The 18,819-nt window shown below is 42.4% G+C and overlaps 1 protein-coding gene across 5 annotated transcripts in view; it reads right to left on the minus strand.

Annotated features, from left to right (window-relative positions):
• Nucleotides 1–17,861, minus strand: part of SMYD3 (SET and MYND domain containing 3) — a 376,761-nt gene extending 358,900 nt beyond the window's left edge. For 2 of the 5 annotated variants that reach the window (XM_068676390.1, XM_068676386.1), the window contains exon 1: nucleotides 17,627–17,846. In XM_068676390.1, coding sequence (XP_068532491.1) covers nucleotides 17,627–17,793 — 167 coding nt within the window. In that variant the 5' untranslated portion in view covers nucleotides 17,794–17,846. Of the gene's footprint in view, nucleotides 1–17,626 lie in introns of all 5 variants that reach the window. The other 3 variants (XM_068676387.1, XM_068676385.1, XM_068676388.1) reach the window with 3 other exon arrangements.
• Nucleotides 17,862–18,819: the final 958 nt, after the last annotated feature.

Here is an 18,819-nt window from a genome sequence, read left to right on the forward strand (position 1 = left end):
CCTCAACTTTTCACCTCTTATTGGCTGCTTATCACCATCTCCTCCCATACCTCATGTACACACTGCACCCAGTTCATCACCACTTGGGCTTGCCCGCTGTCACCCCAGGAGTAACACACTGCAAGATGCCCAAACTCAGAGCTGCATGCCCACAACAGCTCAGACACCCACCCCTTCTGCAGCTCTGCAGGTGCAGGTGTAATCTCTACACTTTGCTCGTTTTGCTGCTTGAAATGTTCATCTACTACGTTTCATTTTGCAGGAATTCTTCACAACAGAGAGAAACCTTAACAAAACCTGAAAAGCTTGCATTTATGCTGCATTTTGTGCTGCAGACCTGGCAGATGTTTCCCAACTAAGCCTTTTTAAACTGGGAAACGATACATTAAGATGCTGACATAGAATAATCTGCTGATTCAGGACCATGTGCTTGCACTTGATGCGAAGTGACTGTTTCATCCAATTCGATAAAAAAAAAACTCCCAGCATGATAACAGGTTGTTGCATTGCTGAAGATGAGGCCTTCCATGGAAGATAGAAAACCAAGGCTGATGACTGAACTCTTAGTTTATAAATTTGGTGGAGGTTTTTTTGTTTGTTTTTATTTGTGTTTTTATTTTTTTGAAGCAGCACAATATGCCAAGGACTGATGGATCAATCCCCCTCCAATACACACACAGTTTTAAAATGATTTTTCTGTATTCCTCATCCTAACCCATAAGTTAAGTAGACATCAGCAGTGTCTCACCCCAGAGACAGTAGAAATTCAGTCATCTACCTGACTTGGAAACTGCAAGGTTTGTATTTGCAAAGCCTTCAAAAACTCAGGGTAGAAATCCAGATTAGTACATTGGTTTGGTATTAATTGTTCTTGTTAAACTCATGAACTTGAGCTAAAATATGAACTGAGCTTGCAAGACTAATTTGTGTTGGCACTGTTCAAGACAGAATTACAAACAGATGTTCAAGGTTTGTCTGAAAACTATGGGATCTGGGGATAAAAGGCTTCTGAACAATTAATGACATTGCCAAAAAAATAAATAGGCAGTCATCTGCTAAAACTGGATATATATAAACACATAACCCTAAACCAAAGTATACATCATATGAAAATACTAAACAGATTAATATATGATAGTGCCAAGACAATTGTTTTTATGACAGTAAAAGAACATGTTACAACTATTTTCAAGCAAAGATTATGTACTTAATGGAACTACCACATAACAAAAAAAACCTGTGTGGGAAGAAAACTAAAACTGAGACCTTGATTCGGTAAAATACTTCAGAATAGATATCAAAAAAATCAGAGCCTTAGATAAGGATAAAAACATAATGGATAACCAATTCATGAACTTATTTACATGCTATAGAAGGTGATATATATATATATATATATATATATATATATTTTTTTTTTTTTTTTACAGGGATACTGTCTTTGAAAAGAAAATGACATTTGTTTCCTCTTGATTTTTCAATATCTTAGAATCATCACAGGAATAACATATCCTAAACACAGTACATCATTACAATTAATTTGTGGAGTATTAAAATAACATACTAAGCGTATCCCAAACTAATTGCAAACAGATAAACTGGCAGAATAAGGCATCCTACCATTATATAATATTCAACAGGAATTCTTTAAAAGAAATAAACCAAAATGCAGCTGAAGTTCATTTGTGTATGAGAGAAGCATGTTTTTAAGATGGAATTACTCATTCTTGGATATCTTCAACTCCTAGAATTTGCTCATCCTATGTTATTAAGAATAGGACAACTCTTAGTTGAATGACTTGAAGAGATCAAGTAAGCTCACAAATACTTTATTTACAGTTAAAACTGTTCAAGCATGCTTTCTAAGACAACAAAAACTCTATTTATGAAAGCATACTTAGGATGCATGTATCAAAACCATTCATGCATCAATGTTTTCTAGTAGAAAATACTTAATAGGTGAGTTAACAGCTGCAGATAAACATACTGGATAAATGATACTGGATTTACATTTACTATGCAAATAATAGGAGGAAAGCCGTGGATTTCTGTGAACAAAAGCTAGAGTTTACACCAATAATGAATTCTGAGTGCAGTGGACAACACACTGTATAACACCATCCTCCTGTTCAGTGATGGACTTCCCTTGTACCACTGAAGTCTTTGACAAGATTTTCACTGACTACAACAGTGCAGGATGAAGGCAGTAATAGAGTAACAAATGACACAGTCAGGTGAGCTTCTTGGAGCAAGGATTGCTGTACTGTGACCAGTGAAAAAGTAAATGAGCTTTGACACTAAAATCATCTTTGTGTTTCAGGTCAGACCATAGCTGATCAGCTGTACACTGACACACTGTAAAAAGCACTGACTACTCAAGTTAGCTGGGGTAATGTGTGTTTTGTTTGTTTGTTTTAAAAAAAAGATATTTATATATAAAGCAACTATCACCATATTGATAAATACTCTTTGGAAACACTCTGATGGTGGGGTAAGAAGAGGAGTAAGAGGAGTTCGCATCAGCTGCCCGCCTTGCCAAAATTGCCCATGATTGATACTCAACTAGCTTTTTGGAAGATTTGTGATCTTCAACTCACCTTGAAGCTTTTAAGTGTCTTCTTAGACTGTACAACCAAGTCCATCTAAGAAGGGTAAAGTGCACGGTGACCACTGTCAAATTAATTGTTCCATCAAGAAGCACTAAGTAAAAAGCTTTAGCTCTGTTATGCTCTATTGCATGCAGATACATCTTCAATAACTGCCCCGTGGGAGTTTATGGATTCTCCATGACCCCTGGAGAAACACATTGACTTCTTCCCTGCAAATTCTATTAGAATCGGTCCCTGCATCACTGCCCACAATAATCAGGAACAAAGAGCTTGATTTATGGATAGGCATTCTATTTTAGGCTAACTCAATGTAGTATAAAATAGATAATGGTATGTGATGGCTACTTAGAAAAAACGAAGTCAACTGCATCCTATTCTATCACAAATTAGAAGTTTTAAATCTCTAATTTAAGAAAATGGACAAGGAAAGATGAAAGTAAAGAGTTTTCCCCACATATTGGCCTTTTGCAAAGAACCAGGATCCACACACACAAGAAATTATAAACAACAAAAGGCAAATATAGTCATCCTAATATTTTTTTAAGTTCACTTACAACAAAAAGCATCTGTTTGACAGGATTTTAATATCCATAATAGGAGCAAAACCAATCAAATGTGTCATGGGCTAACCCTTCTTCAGAGAACTGGAAGCCCCAGTCAAGGACACAATGATCCTTCTTGCATTTCCTCACTGTTATGGACAACATTCAGCTACAAATATTTAACACTATTCAGTTCAGATCAAAATTTTAAGACATTTAGACTGACATGCAACCAAAAATCTTTACAAGAATAACATATGGCATCTCATGAGAGAGAACACTGGTACAGCAAAAACATTAAACTTGAAGTATTTCTTTTCCATTATTATCATTTTGCTTCTGCATTTCTACAGTTTGGCTCTTCTCACAAAGGAGCATCCAAGTAGTTTTAAATATAGGAACCACTTTCATAATTTTTAAGTATAGAAACTACTTTCATAATTACTGAAGTTGGATCAAGACCTGCTGGAAACAGTTATCAAACAACGAACAGAACAAGTTCACAGAAAATAAGCAGATTAAATTATTAAGCCATGTCATACTTGCAGTACATGGGACAACACAAGCAAAAAACACATCAGCTATCCACTTTTTTGTGGTAATAAAATAGTGGCTGAAAATAACCCATAACACTAAAAGTTCAGGAGGTTTTGACAAAGGTTTTAGATCTCAGGATGGGTCTGTTCATAGGAATGCTTATGCTTAAGGAAAACACTTCAAAATAATACAGACTTCGAGAGGCAGGCAGACTATCAAAACACCATTCAACATTTTCTAGTTTCAGTGTGCTTTGCCAATTATTTGAGGCCATACAAAGACAATCAGGTTTCCAAGATGAAGATATTTTGAACACATGAACTAGATACCAACATACAAACTCTGGAGGAGTTCAAAAGCCAATACAGAACCTGAAGGCAAAACTTTGAGAAGTCTCACCCACAGGAACGATGTGTCTGCAGTGCAAGTATTCAACTTGCAAATTTACCTGAGCTGACAATGACACACGGTGACTCCAGTCTTGATGACAGAACCCATGTGCTGCTTTGTTTTAAACCAATACAACCTTTCTCCACTAGCTACACTGTAATTGTATCCAGAGAACAATCCATCTCCCCAAGACTACAGAAAAATCCATGCACTTCACTGAGCATGTAAATATCTTTATTGCCACCATCCCTACCGCTGAGTCAGGATGCACCTTGCAACCAGGCTTGCATCACTGCAGCTCTATGAATCCAAAACTCATTTCTCTAAAGCAGGTACATCTAGAACGTGGGATAAACCCATCAAAAATCACATTCAGATAGACACAGCAGTGGTCAAGAAGCCAAATATTCAGGATTTGTTTTTTTTTCAAAAAATCTTACAGGTTTATTACCAAACGTTGTAGTACCAGGATGAATCTAAGTGTACCCATCTGAAGAATTTGACACAGCCTTAGCTTGGTAGTGCACCTACCTGCAAAAAAACAGGGGGGGAATCTGTCCAGCTCACTGCCATCCTTTGGCTACCCACAAAGAAGGCATAATTTTTAAAAAACTTTTTGTCAAGCATGCAATTAAAAAAAATGAGCTCACTATTATGCCTCTTTAGACTCATTAACTTCCTTAATGTTGAACAACTGAAGTGAGTGCAGTGGAAAAAAAAAAACAAAAGCAGCTAAAAATTGTTACTTTGGGGAAAAAAGAAAGATAGAATAGTGGTTTTAGTAGACTAAAAGGATAGGCTTTCTGAAAAATCCTTATGTTAGGCTAACTCCAAAGGCAAAACAAGGTTATATGTCAGGTTTTCTCCAAACATATTAGCTGAAAATAAAAGTCACATTTGTTAAGCATTTTCTTTTTTATCAACAATGAGACCTTTTATTAGAACAACTTTTTCCTACTCTTTGCATTTTTATTTCAGCCATCCAAAGTTTTCATTGACTACATTCCCAGGTTAAAACATACCTGGGTCAACCTCTCCTCACAAGTAAAATATTTGTGTTTGAAAACAACGCAAGAAGTCTTTCTGAAATAGAGGCATGACTGCTGCCATCTGCATGCCAGTACAGAAATTAGCAATCACATTTCACAGGGCGATATTTTCTCCTCCCAATAACCAAAGTTAGTTTCGGATGAGTTTATTGTATACCAGGACCCAAAAGAATGTCTTTAAATAGCCTCTCCCCCAAGCATTCCCCTTCCCTTTGTCTTCAGACCATGCTGATCCCCAGGGTTGCTCACACCACTGGGCTGCTGCCCGTGCTCACCAGCACAACTGCTCCCTACAGCAAGGTGACTTCAAAGTTCTCAGCTACTGGGAAACAACATCTTAGCTAAAGGATGAGCAGGCACACATCCACCTTCCCTAAGGGATAACTTCGGCCTCAGGCCCCCCAAAAGCCAAGCCCCTGGGGCAGGCAGCACCTTGCCCTTGGACGGGCTCCACTTCTGACCCCACAAGCTTGTTCCACCAAACGGACACCATATTTATTTGTTAAATAGATTGTCAGTAACTGTAAAATAAAAAACGAGACTGCTTTTTCCATGTAAGCTAACAGTTTGAAAACAACTTCTAAAAAAAAAAAAAAAAGCAATTTAGACTATTAAAACTGTTTCCTATTTCAGCTATAAAGTAAGCTTAGGAGAACATACTCTTCTTCCAGTTAAAATTATTCCCACTTTTTATGGCATAAGAAGCAGATATACACATAGAAATGTAACAAAAGTGAACAAAATGCGCTTTGGGAAATTACTAACTCTAGAAGACATGCAACTTTCTGCTCTGCCTTCATTACAAGTTCTGAGAGCAGGTATTTGCAGGAGTGAGTCCACAGAGGCTTTGTTCTTTCTGACTGGGAACTCACATCCCCAGCAGCAGTAAATGTTTTGTTTACATGTCAAGGACAAACTTGCCTTTATAGGAACAAGCCTGGGTGAAACTGGTGATCATTTACTTCTACCAGTTAGAATGCATATTAAGGACCCATCACAAGATGAAGTCAAAATACCTGCACAGTTAAAAGCTACTGAAACTTTGGGACAAGACTGGGAACGTTTGTAAGCTGAGGAAAGTTTTCTAGCTCCATCTGCTTCCAGAGCAGGCAGGATGGCAGGTGAGGTGGTTTCTGTTGCAGGGACCTAATGGAAAGCACAGACTAGGCTGACGTGATTAGGCCTGCAATAGCTGATTTAACATAGTCTTACAGCAGAAATTCTACACAATGAGCTTACTTACATGTGCATCGCACTTTGCAGCTATGCTATTACCGGCGATAAACAGATAACCATTCATTAGCTTCTGTGTAACAAACAACTGGCAAGCTATTTCATGCCTGGAAGAATTTATAGCAAAAAAGGGAGAAAGGTAACATAGACTGGGTGACTTTGTACCTGGAAAATAAAATAGATACTTTAAAATGCTGTTACCTTCATCTGCACAATACATTGACACTGAGATGTCCCAAAAAAAGGACATTTTTAAAAAGGATGCCAAATCCTTATGTGCTACCCAGCAGGAAAGCAAACAATCTTACAATTAATAAAAACAGCTATTGGTAAAATGTTCTGCAGTACAGATGAAATTTATGGTTAAAACCAAGAATGTATGAGAACGAGCTCCAAATACACGCTTCACAAGCGGTCCTAACTACAAGGGTCATAAACTCGTATGTGTACAGACAGTTACAGCTCGTAAGACTCCAAAGGGGGACATTAAAAAGAAGAAAAGAAAATTAAAAATTAATAAGTCCACAGTACAGTCTCTCTGAACAGGCCAAGTCTGTTCCCAAAGTCACAACTCCCATGGTAATTTCTAAGGACAACAGAATTGGCTCTGCAATTACTTCTGAAGCAGTTGGGAGTTGTGTACATCATCTCACCGGTTCCAAAGCCACTCTGTAAAAGAACAAAAGCTGGTGGAAAAAAGCTTACAACAGCCCCCCCTCCCCACAGAAAGCCAAATACCACTGTATTTCGTGCCCACCAAACACTGACACTGCTGTGAGCTACCTGTTCAAAGGCAGACTATGTCCTTTGACAACTCAGCTCTTCCTGAGATTCAGACACAAGGGGCTAAAATCTCAGGTTTGAAAGAATATTCAGCACCACAGGTAACACTCGCATCCATTGCCACTGACCATTACACCCACATGCTCTTCCACCAACAGGCAGCACATCCCTGCTGCTGCTGTGCCCTCAGCCCCAGGCTGTGTCTCCAGCTACACACCTCGCTTTCATGTTCCCAGCCCACAGCTCTGCCCGTCAAATACACAGGCTTGGTATCCTGCTTCCCACCAAACACCCAGTTCCCTCCACATCAGGTTCCATACAAGCTTTCCAGCAAGAAACCCTGTTCATTTAGGAAGCCTCTAGCCTCTCCTTACGATGCTTCACAACGTCACTAAATTCCAGTCTTGGGCAGGAAGCACAAATCTTTCTAGAGCTGCATTTTCCACTTTCCTTTTGTTATTTTAGATGCTGTCATTAGCCACGTAGAGGGGCCACAGCCTCACTACTCTGTTCGCTCTCCAGGGAAAACATGGTTCGTACACACCACCTTTCAAAGTCTTTCTGCTGAGATTCCTACACATGCAGGCACAAATCATGAAGCATGCTTCCCAACCCTTCATACCATATGCTGCTACTTCAGCTTCCAGTCACCAATACTCCTTGATTTGCTAAGTGATTTGTATTGCAGTATCATCCACGGCAGACCACTATTTTTAAGGCCTGACAGGTTCTTCCATTACAATCATTTTTTTCCTGAAACATTTGATATCCTTCCAGCTTTGGGCAGCTCTCTACGTTGCATCTACTGAGCCCATCCCAGGTAAACAATTTTTCACACTGACGTTCCCTTTGGTCTGTTGTAATTTAGATCCCATTGGCCCCTTCTCTTTTCTTCTATGGTATCAGTTAAGCTTCTCATTCAATACAGGCACTTTTTTCTTGGCCTAAGGACAGGCAAGTTTCATAGCTCTTGAAGCTGGAAGAAACCCTCGTGATTTAGCACAATAATGTTCTGATCTGGCAAACTGCACAGGCCATAAAGTTTCACACAGGAAAGCTCTCAGCTCCGGTATAACAGGGACACATTTTGGCAATTTTAGAGAGCTCCATTAATCCTAAATGTACGTATAAACCTGTTGGTGTTGGACTTTCACCTCTCAGTACTAGGAAATTTACAGCAGATTCACCATCTGCTGCCTAAAATCACTGTTTAAGATGCTCAAGTGGACTACAGGTCAAATACTGCCCTTAATGTGATATAGAAGTTTACAACTCAAGGGTTTTTTTTGTTTTTTTTTTTTTTGTTTTTTTTCCTATTTTGCCTACTATCAGCAACTAAGTATATGTGTGAACAATAAATTTCAAATCTCTCAGATTAGTAAGCAATGAAAAGACCTTATCCAAATTCACAGAAGATGCTTGTGTCAAAACATGGATTCTAACCCTCCACTTGTGTATCCAAATACAAGGTCATCCTTCATCTGCTGTATTCTTCACGCATCCATTAAAGTGTCCCCATCAGCTGAGAAAATCACCTGTACACATGAGCAAGGTGAATTAAGACAGATCTACCACTTACCACTTTGACTAACCACCTACCCCAAGCTCTGAAAGCTGTCCATAAAGGCTTCGACTGGTGGCAGAAAGAGAGCAAAGTGACAACTGATCCTTACAAGTGGGAAATCTTACAATGGTCTCTCCAGATTAAAGCACAAAACTGAGTACAGGGATGTTTAGCATCACAAAGGGAGTTTCCATAAAGGCATTAAAGAACAGAAGGGTAAGCCTTGCCTGAAACACACCAATAAACACACCATAAAAATAAAGCCACTTAGATCTCGATAATCCCAGTTACTTCCTAACCTATGAGAAGTTGGTTGAATATGAACTTCAGCACAAGCAGACACCATCTTCTACACTTCGTTTTTTAATCAATTTGTTAATCCATAATAGCATAATTCAGCAGAAGTGAATCCAGCCTGGGTAACATTTCATATATTTGCAACAGGATTCTCCAGTCGTGTTTTCCAGCAGAAAGGTAAAATCAATAAAAACAACCCCACCCCAAACTTCCACAGTGGCTTTGAAGGGGCCCAATTGCTTTTGCACAACACTGAGCACGTTCACTCTCCTTTTAAAGTTTCATTTAAAACCTAAAGTAGTTTTGGCTGATTAGACCAATGCAGTGAGGTACTAACCACATCAAATAATGAGTGTAATGCAATGAACATGACTGCCAAAGCAGCAAAGGCTGTTAAGGGGCAGCAGAACCCCCACCCGAGCAATATACAGACTGACTGCACGGCTGACAAAATGCTGGCTATCTAGCAGACATAACAAGATGAACTTCCTCTGTAATGGAGATGCTAAATAAGACCTTTATAACTGTCTTGCTATTATTACGCCTGACGTGATGCTTTTTAGTGCTGATCTGCACAACTCATCTATTGCCCCAGCCTTGGAGAGTAACGTTCTTGGAGTAAGAGATCATGTTCCATACTTTTGAGGGGAAAAAACAAACACTGCAGTCTTTAGAAAAAGCCCAAGATTCTGTAATAGATTTTACTTACGATGAAATATGTTTCATGGCTCTCTTTTACAGCTGAAACCACGCATTTCTTATGTAGATTACCACACAGCCTCTTTTCCCTCCGGGGCAAAAACTTCAGATAAATCTATCATCACATGCAGAGTTTCACAGACTACTCCAAAAAAATGTTTCCATACCCATTCCGTCTGCTGTACATCATTAGTAACTAATAAGACAGTTTTAATATGACAAGTGGATACAATTTGTAAATAACTGAGTACTCAGACTCATTTACTAAAACAGACACTTAGGAACCTAAATAGCTGAGGAGAAAGTGGTTGTCTGTGCCAATTCAATTTGTTCTTTTTCGTCTCTCATCTGGTTTTGCTTCTTCAGAAATCTGGACTAAGACACGTTCAACAGCTGGAGGACTTGGAGCCAACACACTGCAGTACCCAAAGAGAGCTACACAGAGTACGGATTCACAGCAATACTCAACCAATGCTTAGAATAGCTGGATCCAGAGGTTGATTAAAAGAGCCTCAGCTTCTTTCAAAGGAAATTAAATGCAGGGCATCAGCCTCGCATAAACCTTTCTCATCCCATGTGATATTCAGTAAAGTTTTCTTGCACAGTGACATTCAAAGCAGTACTTCCATTTACTCCTCCTACAAGGACAACATAGAGGGCCCCCAAGAATATATTGATGAGGGTGTGAGGAAGGGCAAGATGCAAAGAAATGCAGAGGGTAAAGCTTATGTCCTTTATGTCTCTCAAAATTTGTCTAAATATTGGTAGCTTGCATACTTGTGGCATTCCCTTCTAGAAGTGTGCCTTCAATGGTAGTGTCCCTCCACAGGTATTTGGAAACAACAGGACTTACAAATACATTCCTGTTAGAAAACAAAGAGTACTACTGTTATAAAACAATTTAGGATTCAAAAAAAAAAAAAAAGGATAGCACTACAGTTTGAACCTGTATGCTAAAGTGAGATGCTTGCAACCTTTTCTTGACAAAAAAAAAAAAAAAAAAAAAAAACACACAAGTTTCTGGCCACTGAACAAAGATCCTACACAGGAAACATACATAGTTTTATTTCACACTCAACATTTCAACATTCCCCAAGACACAAGCATCTTTCCCCCTCCAGGGCAATGCTTCATCAACACACACAGACCCCACAGGAGCACCCAGACACACAAGCCTCCCCCAGCAAAGCCAGGGGTTGAATTTCCTCCCTATCAGCAGCAGAAGTGGGAACTGCAACACACAAGAGTCAAGGAGACAGTTTGCTTCAAAGAAATATTCAGTCTTGAATTTTGTGTAAGCTTGAGCAGCTGAGCTAGTCACAGAATGAATGAGCCCTGAGCTCAATATCAAGATGATAAACGGGGAAGGTAAATACTTTATGAACATGTGATCATAGCTTGACTTAACACAGGAATTACGCATTGACATTCTATGATTGTACCACTTGGCACAGACCCTACAGTCACCAGGACACCCTTGAGCATGAGTCCAAATCTTGTCTTGATCTCCAAGCAGAACCACCTGCTCAGCCACAGAGGTGCACTGGAAGAACTGCGATCACAGCAGGTAGCACAGGCCCCGAAATCAGTAAGATCAGTCACAGAAATCATGTCACAGAAGGCACTCCTACACAGCCAAGATGTTGACCAAAAATAATCTCTTCTCTGTATGAAGAAGCAACTCCACATGTCTGCAGTGTTTCTTCTACCAAGTTGAAGCTAATGTTAGGAAATGCTTCTGGGGGAGGAAAACGTGGCAGAACCACAACAGGATGGATGAAGGAATAAACCTTCCCTGTGGGGCACGGTTAGCCAGGACTGTCCCAGGCTACAAAGCAGAAAGCATCCTCCCCCCTACAAAGAGCCAGCTGGTCCCACACTCCTCAAAATCCCCTTTCTTGCAGGCATGCTCCTGTAGGAGCTTGGCAATTCCCCCCCACACCCTTTTTATAGTTTCATTTCCATTCCTAGTGCACCAGGCTGAAGGCTAGCTGCCACCAGAGGGAAAGCCCGGACTGCCTGACCTTCCCCTTCCCTGCAGGGGCCACTTCAGCCCCTCTCCCCCTCAGCAACACCTCGACTGAAGGACATTGACAGATGTATTTATGCATTTATGTTTGCTAAGCTATGGTTCCGCCTTTCTAGCTCCCTCAGCTGTATGACTTTGACCATCTCAGACTAGTTACCAACAAGACAGGAGGTATCTGAAACTAATTTTGTCACCACATACGTTAGCCAGAAGTTATCCATATTTTAATTATTTATGTTTTCCCTTACAGGGTTCATTTTAATTCTGTACTTGCACAATTACAGTTTAAGAACACGAATACTAAAGATAATTCAATTCACAAACCTATTCTGGTGGCTTCATCATCTGCTACAAGCAGAGAGCATTCCTGTGGAGCGTATTATTTAAAACAATAATATTATGGACTGCACTGTGCAGGGAGGCAGAGCAATACCAGGTGTGCATTGCAGATCCATAGTAAAGCCTAAATTCAGATGAATTTACAAGACTGCAACTTAAATTGTCAGTCACAGCATGACAAGACAACAATTTTGATATAATACCTTTCAAATTACAGACCACTACAAGCACGAAAATTATACACGCAGAACCACAACATCGTAAGGACTTTCAAGGCACGTCTGAACCTGAATGTTGGTTTTCCATAAGTGACAGACACTGCAATGAACACTTGACCTAGGAGAATTTATTTCGGTAATGTCTCTGCCTTTCCAGTTTCTCCTCTTACATTATGAAGGCGGGCAAAGGTAGGCTGGCAGCAGGAGGCATGAACAGCAGCCTCGAGGCTGCAAGGCAGGGGACGAAAGGAAGGACACGGGGAGGGACCCACCTTGCCTAAAGCATGCCCAGAGCATCCGAAGCAGTACAGAGGAGCACAGCAAGAACCAAAATACTGCCAAAAGGAAAGGAGAGGGCTTACAGCAAACAGGACCTCAATCACCTTCCCAAAGCACACCTCAAAGAGGAAAAAACAAACCAAGCAACCTGTTAGACAAGGAAAACACAGACCACAGGATATGCCTAGCAGGAACACAGCAAACTCCCTGGCCACCCCAAAGGGCGCTGCAAGGGAGGCAAACAAAGTCACAGGATAGGTCAAGAGAATTACCACAAACACTGCCACGAATACCAGGTCTTCCATCTTCCCCACCTTGGTGGAGACTGCAAATATTCCATCAGATGCTGGCTTTATTCACATAGAAAAGGCAGTTTAAAGCATTCTCTGAAGCAGGTGCTGCAGGGAAGGACACTTGATGGTCCACTCTCTTCACTCTTCCTTGCAGATTTCCTTGGCAGCACACGACAGCATCACGGAAGCCCCCCTCCTATGGTTCCAGTTGGTATGAAGACAGGAAAAAAAATCAGGTCTCACTGACAGTAAGGTCACTTTACTATTGCAGTAAAATGACGAGGGGAAGGGAGAGCAGCTTCTCAGGAAAATGCTACTTCTAGGGGCATTGGTCATTCAGCTACAGATAGAAACGCTTGTGCTGGTGGCAGTGGTGTGATTTTTCAAGCTTTGTGAAGCTTCCTCACACATCTGCAGTGAACCTGAAGTTCTGATACATCACATAGCTCACATGTCACATACAATTGTTTCACGTCCTTGGCCCTTGCTCCACATGAGAGCAGACAGAGCAGGGGACAACATCCCTGCAATTCCACTCCTAAGTGATTAGTCAGAAATGCTCAATTGAGTCTGAGCATATAATTCCCAGGATTATCCTACTTTGGAAGCACAAAAATGAATCTCCTAACAGCCACCCTATTTCCGTTTCCAGTCTGGAAAGACCACGGTGACTACCACTAACCTGATACACATTGTTATAACTCCTCTGCATCCCACAAAGTCACGTGTTGTAAGAACTACTGGAAATCTCAACCTCTGACAATCAAATGACGAAACACACCAGACTTCTTAAATCTCAAAAAATGTATTGCCAACAACCTCACAGCACCAAATCATGTTTACCAACAGTCCTGAACTAGACTTCTTTTTCCTCTCCAGATCTATTTACAAAAGCTGCAGTCATACAAAGCCACCTTCTTTCTTTTAAAAAAAGAAAAAGGAAAGTCTGAACAGCCTCTGACCCTAACCGTACAAGAAACACTTTGGTTTATTTCATGGTCTGTGTCATACATCAAACATACTCAAATATTCACTTTTCTTCAGTGTCACTTTCCTGTAAAGGCATAAACAGAATAGCATTTGGGAGTAGGCTTTTGTTCTCTATTTTGCAGCTTCCTCTGAGACAGACTCCAGCAAGCTTGTTTGTTTGTTCCCAGGTGTCATCCAGAACCTAAGCTTTCTCGCACTGAATTGTTGTAAAAGCAAGACATTACATGTCACAATGCAACACGTTGATGTTTTATAAAAAGCAATCAAACCAAAAAGGAATAACTGGTTTTTATCCTCATTTTGACTCCCATTCTTGTTGCCTTCAGGGGGCAGTGGCGACCTGGTTCAGGAACGGCACAGCAACCAAACCCAGGCCGCTCGGTCCATCGGCTCACAGACACCAATGTGGTGGATGGCAAATGGCATTTATTGTCGAGTCACATGGGCTTATATACCCGAGGCCCATAGCGTCACTTCCACTTGCTTACAGCACAGGCCACACGCTACTGCCCATCAAGGGAGGGGCTCCACCTTTCCGTACATCGCGACATCTTCCGGCCGCCAGACCCTAACTACCCACACATTCTATAACAGGCCGGGTACATTCTTAATGCATGATATGAGGGTCAGACCAAGCAGTGCCATCCCTACCACGTAATTTGAGGGAAAGTCAATCAGCAGGGATTAATGGCCAGTATGACATTGATTACACAAAGGAATAAAACTCTGCCAAGCACCGAGACACCGCTTCTGTATTCACTTCGCAGACAAGGAACATCTTTAAAATCCATGTTCAGATTTAACAAGCTGAGCAAACTAAGCAACAGCACCAAATAAAATGGACAGCATGATTGAACTCAGGGATGATAAATCAATGTGCGCAAGCAAACCTGGCAGTTAAGTTTTCCTAGGTTAAAAGTCAGTACAGACTTATTTTGCTAAACCAAGAAGTAATGGGCAATATTCAGACTGTAAAGGAACCACTAGTCAGATCAATTACATAAAAGCACATTTTAAAACCATAGGGTTAAGCAAAACAGAATATTAAAAATAACTAACAGAAGAAAAAAGGCCAAATTAGTCTTCACCATTAAACTTTAAAAGTTATATAATGAAGAATGAGATTATTAATCTCTCAGATCAATAAGATCTGCCAGGAAAGAGAAAGCACAGCTCCCATGAAAGGGAAGCCTCCTTTCGTAGCTTGCTCAATGAGAGCATCAATGCACTGACAAGTACATAATTGTGCAAAGGCTAAAAAAGAGCTAAGTTGTCAGGGACTGGAAATAAGGTCCTTTTATAGACTGATAGCCACATATATTAAGGGGTCTTAACAGTCACTTTCCGGAACAGAGAAAGGTGATGGAGATCTCTGGGGATTGCTGGCAACTAGCTTCGCTCAACATCTTTATCAACACCCAGCAGAACAGAAAACGCAATGACGGCTCCTAGTTTGCAGATGAAATTAAGCTATCTTTACAGAACTCAATCCCCTGCTGTAGAAATCTGTACCGAGCTGTTCTGACACTGAACCCACCTTAGAGGCGCATGGGAAGAAGCCATACAGAAAGTTGTTAATTAACAGAAACAAAGGATTTTTTTCTGTTGCTTTCCCCAGCCAGTTGTTGGAAGAAGATGACAACCAAATTTTGTCAGACTTGGATAAAGGCATGAACAGCACGCTGTCAGCAAGGCATCACCTCTATTCCTACAGATAGATGCTCCTTGGCAAAAATGGTACGGCCACGCAACACTGCCACGTGTGCTCCCAGGGCGTATCTTCTACTAGAAATGAACACTGACAAGTACTTCTTCATCAAAATTTACATTTTTAATCAGATCTATACTACGTACCCAACTTCAGGACGTTATATTTTTTAGTTGCTAATGTGATACTATTTGAATGAACTACACTATCATATTAAATCAGCCATAGTAGAACATTTCGGATCAGCCTCCTATAAAAACTAGTATGAACATAGGCATCAGAAAACACAGGACTGTCTCTGGAGTGAGAAGAAATTGCAAAAGTGGAAATAATTACTATTATCTGCCACCTGCTCTGCACATGAGAAAGACCTAATAACACTGACCAAAAAAATTTCACCACACCATACAAATACTGCCAACATGCCAATAAAGTGAGGAGGGGATGTTACAGTTTCCACTAGCAGGTGTAGGAAGTAAATAAATGAAATCACTTCATTGTTCTAAATTCTCACTGCTACTCACTTTAATTTAGACGGGACCAGGTGGAGCTATGGCAGCAGCCAGGCTGTCCTCTCTGAAGGAAGGCAGCAGATTGCCCCAGCAGCCATCACCCCTGCCCCAAAGGGCTCAGCCAAGGCCTCGCAGCAAGGCAGACACACAGCAAACACCCCTGGCCCTACCACAAGCCTGCTGCCTCCCAGCATTCACCCCAGAAACACATTTGCACCTTGCCACCCATCTTCTGGCCCAGCCAGCACCTCCCACACAGCCAGGAGCTGCAACCAACAGCGCTTGCTAGCACAAGCTGGGAGGCAAAGTCAGCACAGAATTGCACAGAGCCTCAAACATCCACTCGTATACAGTAAGAAGGATAAATGCTAAGTCAATTTCAAGCAAGACTTTTTGGGGGGGGATTTGTGTTCCTGTACTGCCCCCTAAAGACCAGAATGAAAAGCAGGAAAAGTTGCACCCAAGGCATCCTATCTGTAGCCCTGGAAACGAGCAGTAACTGCTTTTCTCCTAGCTGGCTTTCAATAAGGATCACGCTGCATCCTGCATTTAAGCCAGAGCCATGACACAGTTCAATTTCACATCCCCTTTCAGCAGGTGCAGACTATTTTTATTTAACTTCCACGTGTGTAAGAACTGTGTGTGGTAATACACATCATTAGTTTAATGAAGTCTCTTGAATAAGTAGAAACTATTTTTAATTGGATAAATAAGAAAATCTGTTCGCATAGTTTGGATCTACTAACTCTTCACAACAAGTGCACTTTGCAGTGGAATCTGAACCGTGGTAAATTAAGTTTTATCTAATTTGCACTTTCTACTAATACCACTGTTAACAATAAACATCCAAATGCATAACACCTGAGATGGATTTTCGCTGCAGCCGCTGGTGCCAGCCTGCCCCCGAGGCCAGCTGCCCCTCATTGCCTCAAGGTGCAGGCAGCCACCCTCCTGAGGCACCCCGAAATCACGAGCCAGGCTTCCCAGAAACATCACCTAGAAATCTTATGCCGTTTTTTTTTTTTTTTTAATACCCTGAGGTTGGATGCAGGTGCAACCTGGCACGCAGCACCAAGCTTCTCCCCAGGGACATGGGGATCAATCACAGCATCACTTCTTTGAGCTGCAGCTGGGAGGCTCTGCGAGGACAGGAAGCGAAGCCCCGGAAACATGAAAAACCACGCGTCAGGTACTTATGAGGCAGGGCAAAAACTGGCAATACTGAATTTCCTCTCAACATCCCGGTGACCCCAGACGAGTTTTGACTGCCTGCCAGCGCACGTTCCGGTACCCACACACAGCCACACCGCTGCTTTCCTCCCACCGGCGGGACTTGGGCTCGCCAGATGCCCCTGGCAAAGACCCGGGGACACACGTGCAGCACAGATCCCCCCACACCCCACACATTGCTTCGGGCAGGGCCATCCCCCTTCTCCCTGCACAGCCCCAGCGCTGCCCCCAGCCCTCCCCGACCCGCCCGCCCTGCACAGCGGCGGAAGGGGCGGCGCTGGGCGGGCAGTGATGGCGGCGGCCGCCTTCCCCCGCTCCTCCCTACCTGCGCAGGCAGCGCTCGCACACGCCGCCCAGCAGCTCCTTGCTGACCACGTATGCGAAGGGCTCGGCCCGGTACAGCAGCTCGCCGGGCCGCAGCCGCCGCCGGGCGCGCAGCCCGCTGCCCTTCCCCGGGCTGCAGAACCGCTCCAGCAGCGCCGCCGCCTCCATGCTGCCGCCACACACAAAATGGGCGGCCCCTCCCGCCACGTCACGCCGCCCGCGCCGCCATCTTAGCGCTTATAACCGGGGGCACGCGTGTGGAGGCGCCTGCCCGTGACAGGGCGCCCAGTCGCGACTCACCTCGTGGCGCTAAACAAAGCGATTAGAAGCGCTCTCGTTAATTGCAGCCCGTGTGGCTAATGACAAATAGGCGGTGTGGTGGTTGGGGCTTTTTCTCAGTGACTCTTTGTTTTTGTTTTAATGGAACTAAGGCACTCATAAAAATCAAAATTCTGATTGCAAGTGTCATGAGCAAGGAGGTGAAAAATCCTGCAGCTCCTTTTCTGGCCTCCACACTTCCAGCAGTCCCCCCCTAGGAGACACCTGAAGCAGTAATGAAGCTTGCACTGCCACATCAGCCTGACTCTGCGCTGCTCTTGTTTCACTGCAGCGCCCACCCAGCCTCAACACTGACAAGGATGTGGAAAAAATGTATACAGAAATGGAAGTGGCATGAGGACAGGGGGAGGCTGCACACCCACAACATCACACATAGCAGAGAAATTAACTTCTGGGCTTGGGCTGGGCCTCCTCCTGCCAGAGTGGTCTCCTCAGGCCTCATCCCAGGGCCGTGTCCCCCAGCCAGTGCTCCTCCAGCCTGGCCACCAGTGCGCTTGACCACAGCCAGCCTGCTGCATCCTTCAATATACAACATAGGGAAAAACAAACTCGTTTTGTACTGCCACCCAAAGGGTTGTCAGTGTCAACTGAGTCTATGCAGCTTTCATTCATTTAAGAGATAACATACATTATGCTTGCTATATGTGAAGTCTACAGATAAGCTTAGTCTGCTCTTCCTTATTGTGCCTATAGAGGGAGTCAGGGCTTCTGTTTTGGAAAGGAGCATTAAGTTGTCCTGCCAAAAAAAATCAGAAACAGGCCCAACAATTCTGCCAAACAGCGTTCCGTTTCCAAAATGCACTCGCTTTTGTTCTCAATAACAATTATTTTAGTCCTCAAATATTTTCATTCAAG

Source organism: Anas acuta, chromosome 3, assembly GCF_963932015.1.
Source record: "Anas acuta chromosome 3, bAnaAcu1.1, whole genome shotgun sequence".
NCBI lineage: Eukaryota > Metazoa > Chordata > Aves > Anseriformes > Anatidae > Anas > Anas acuta.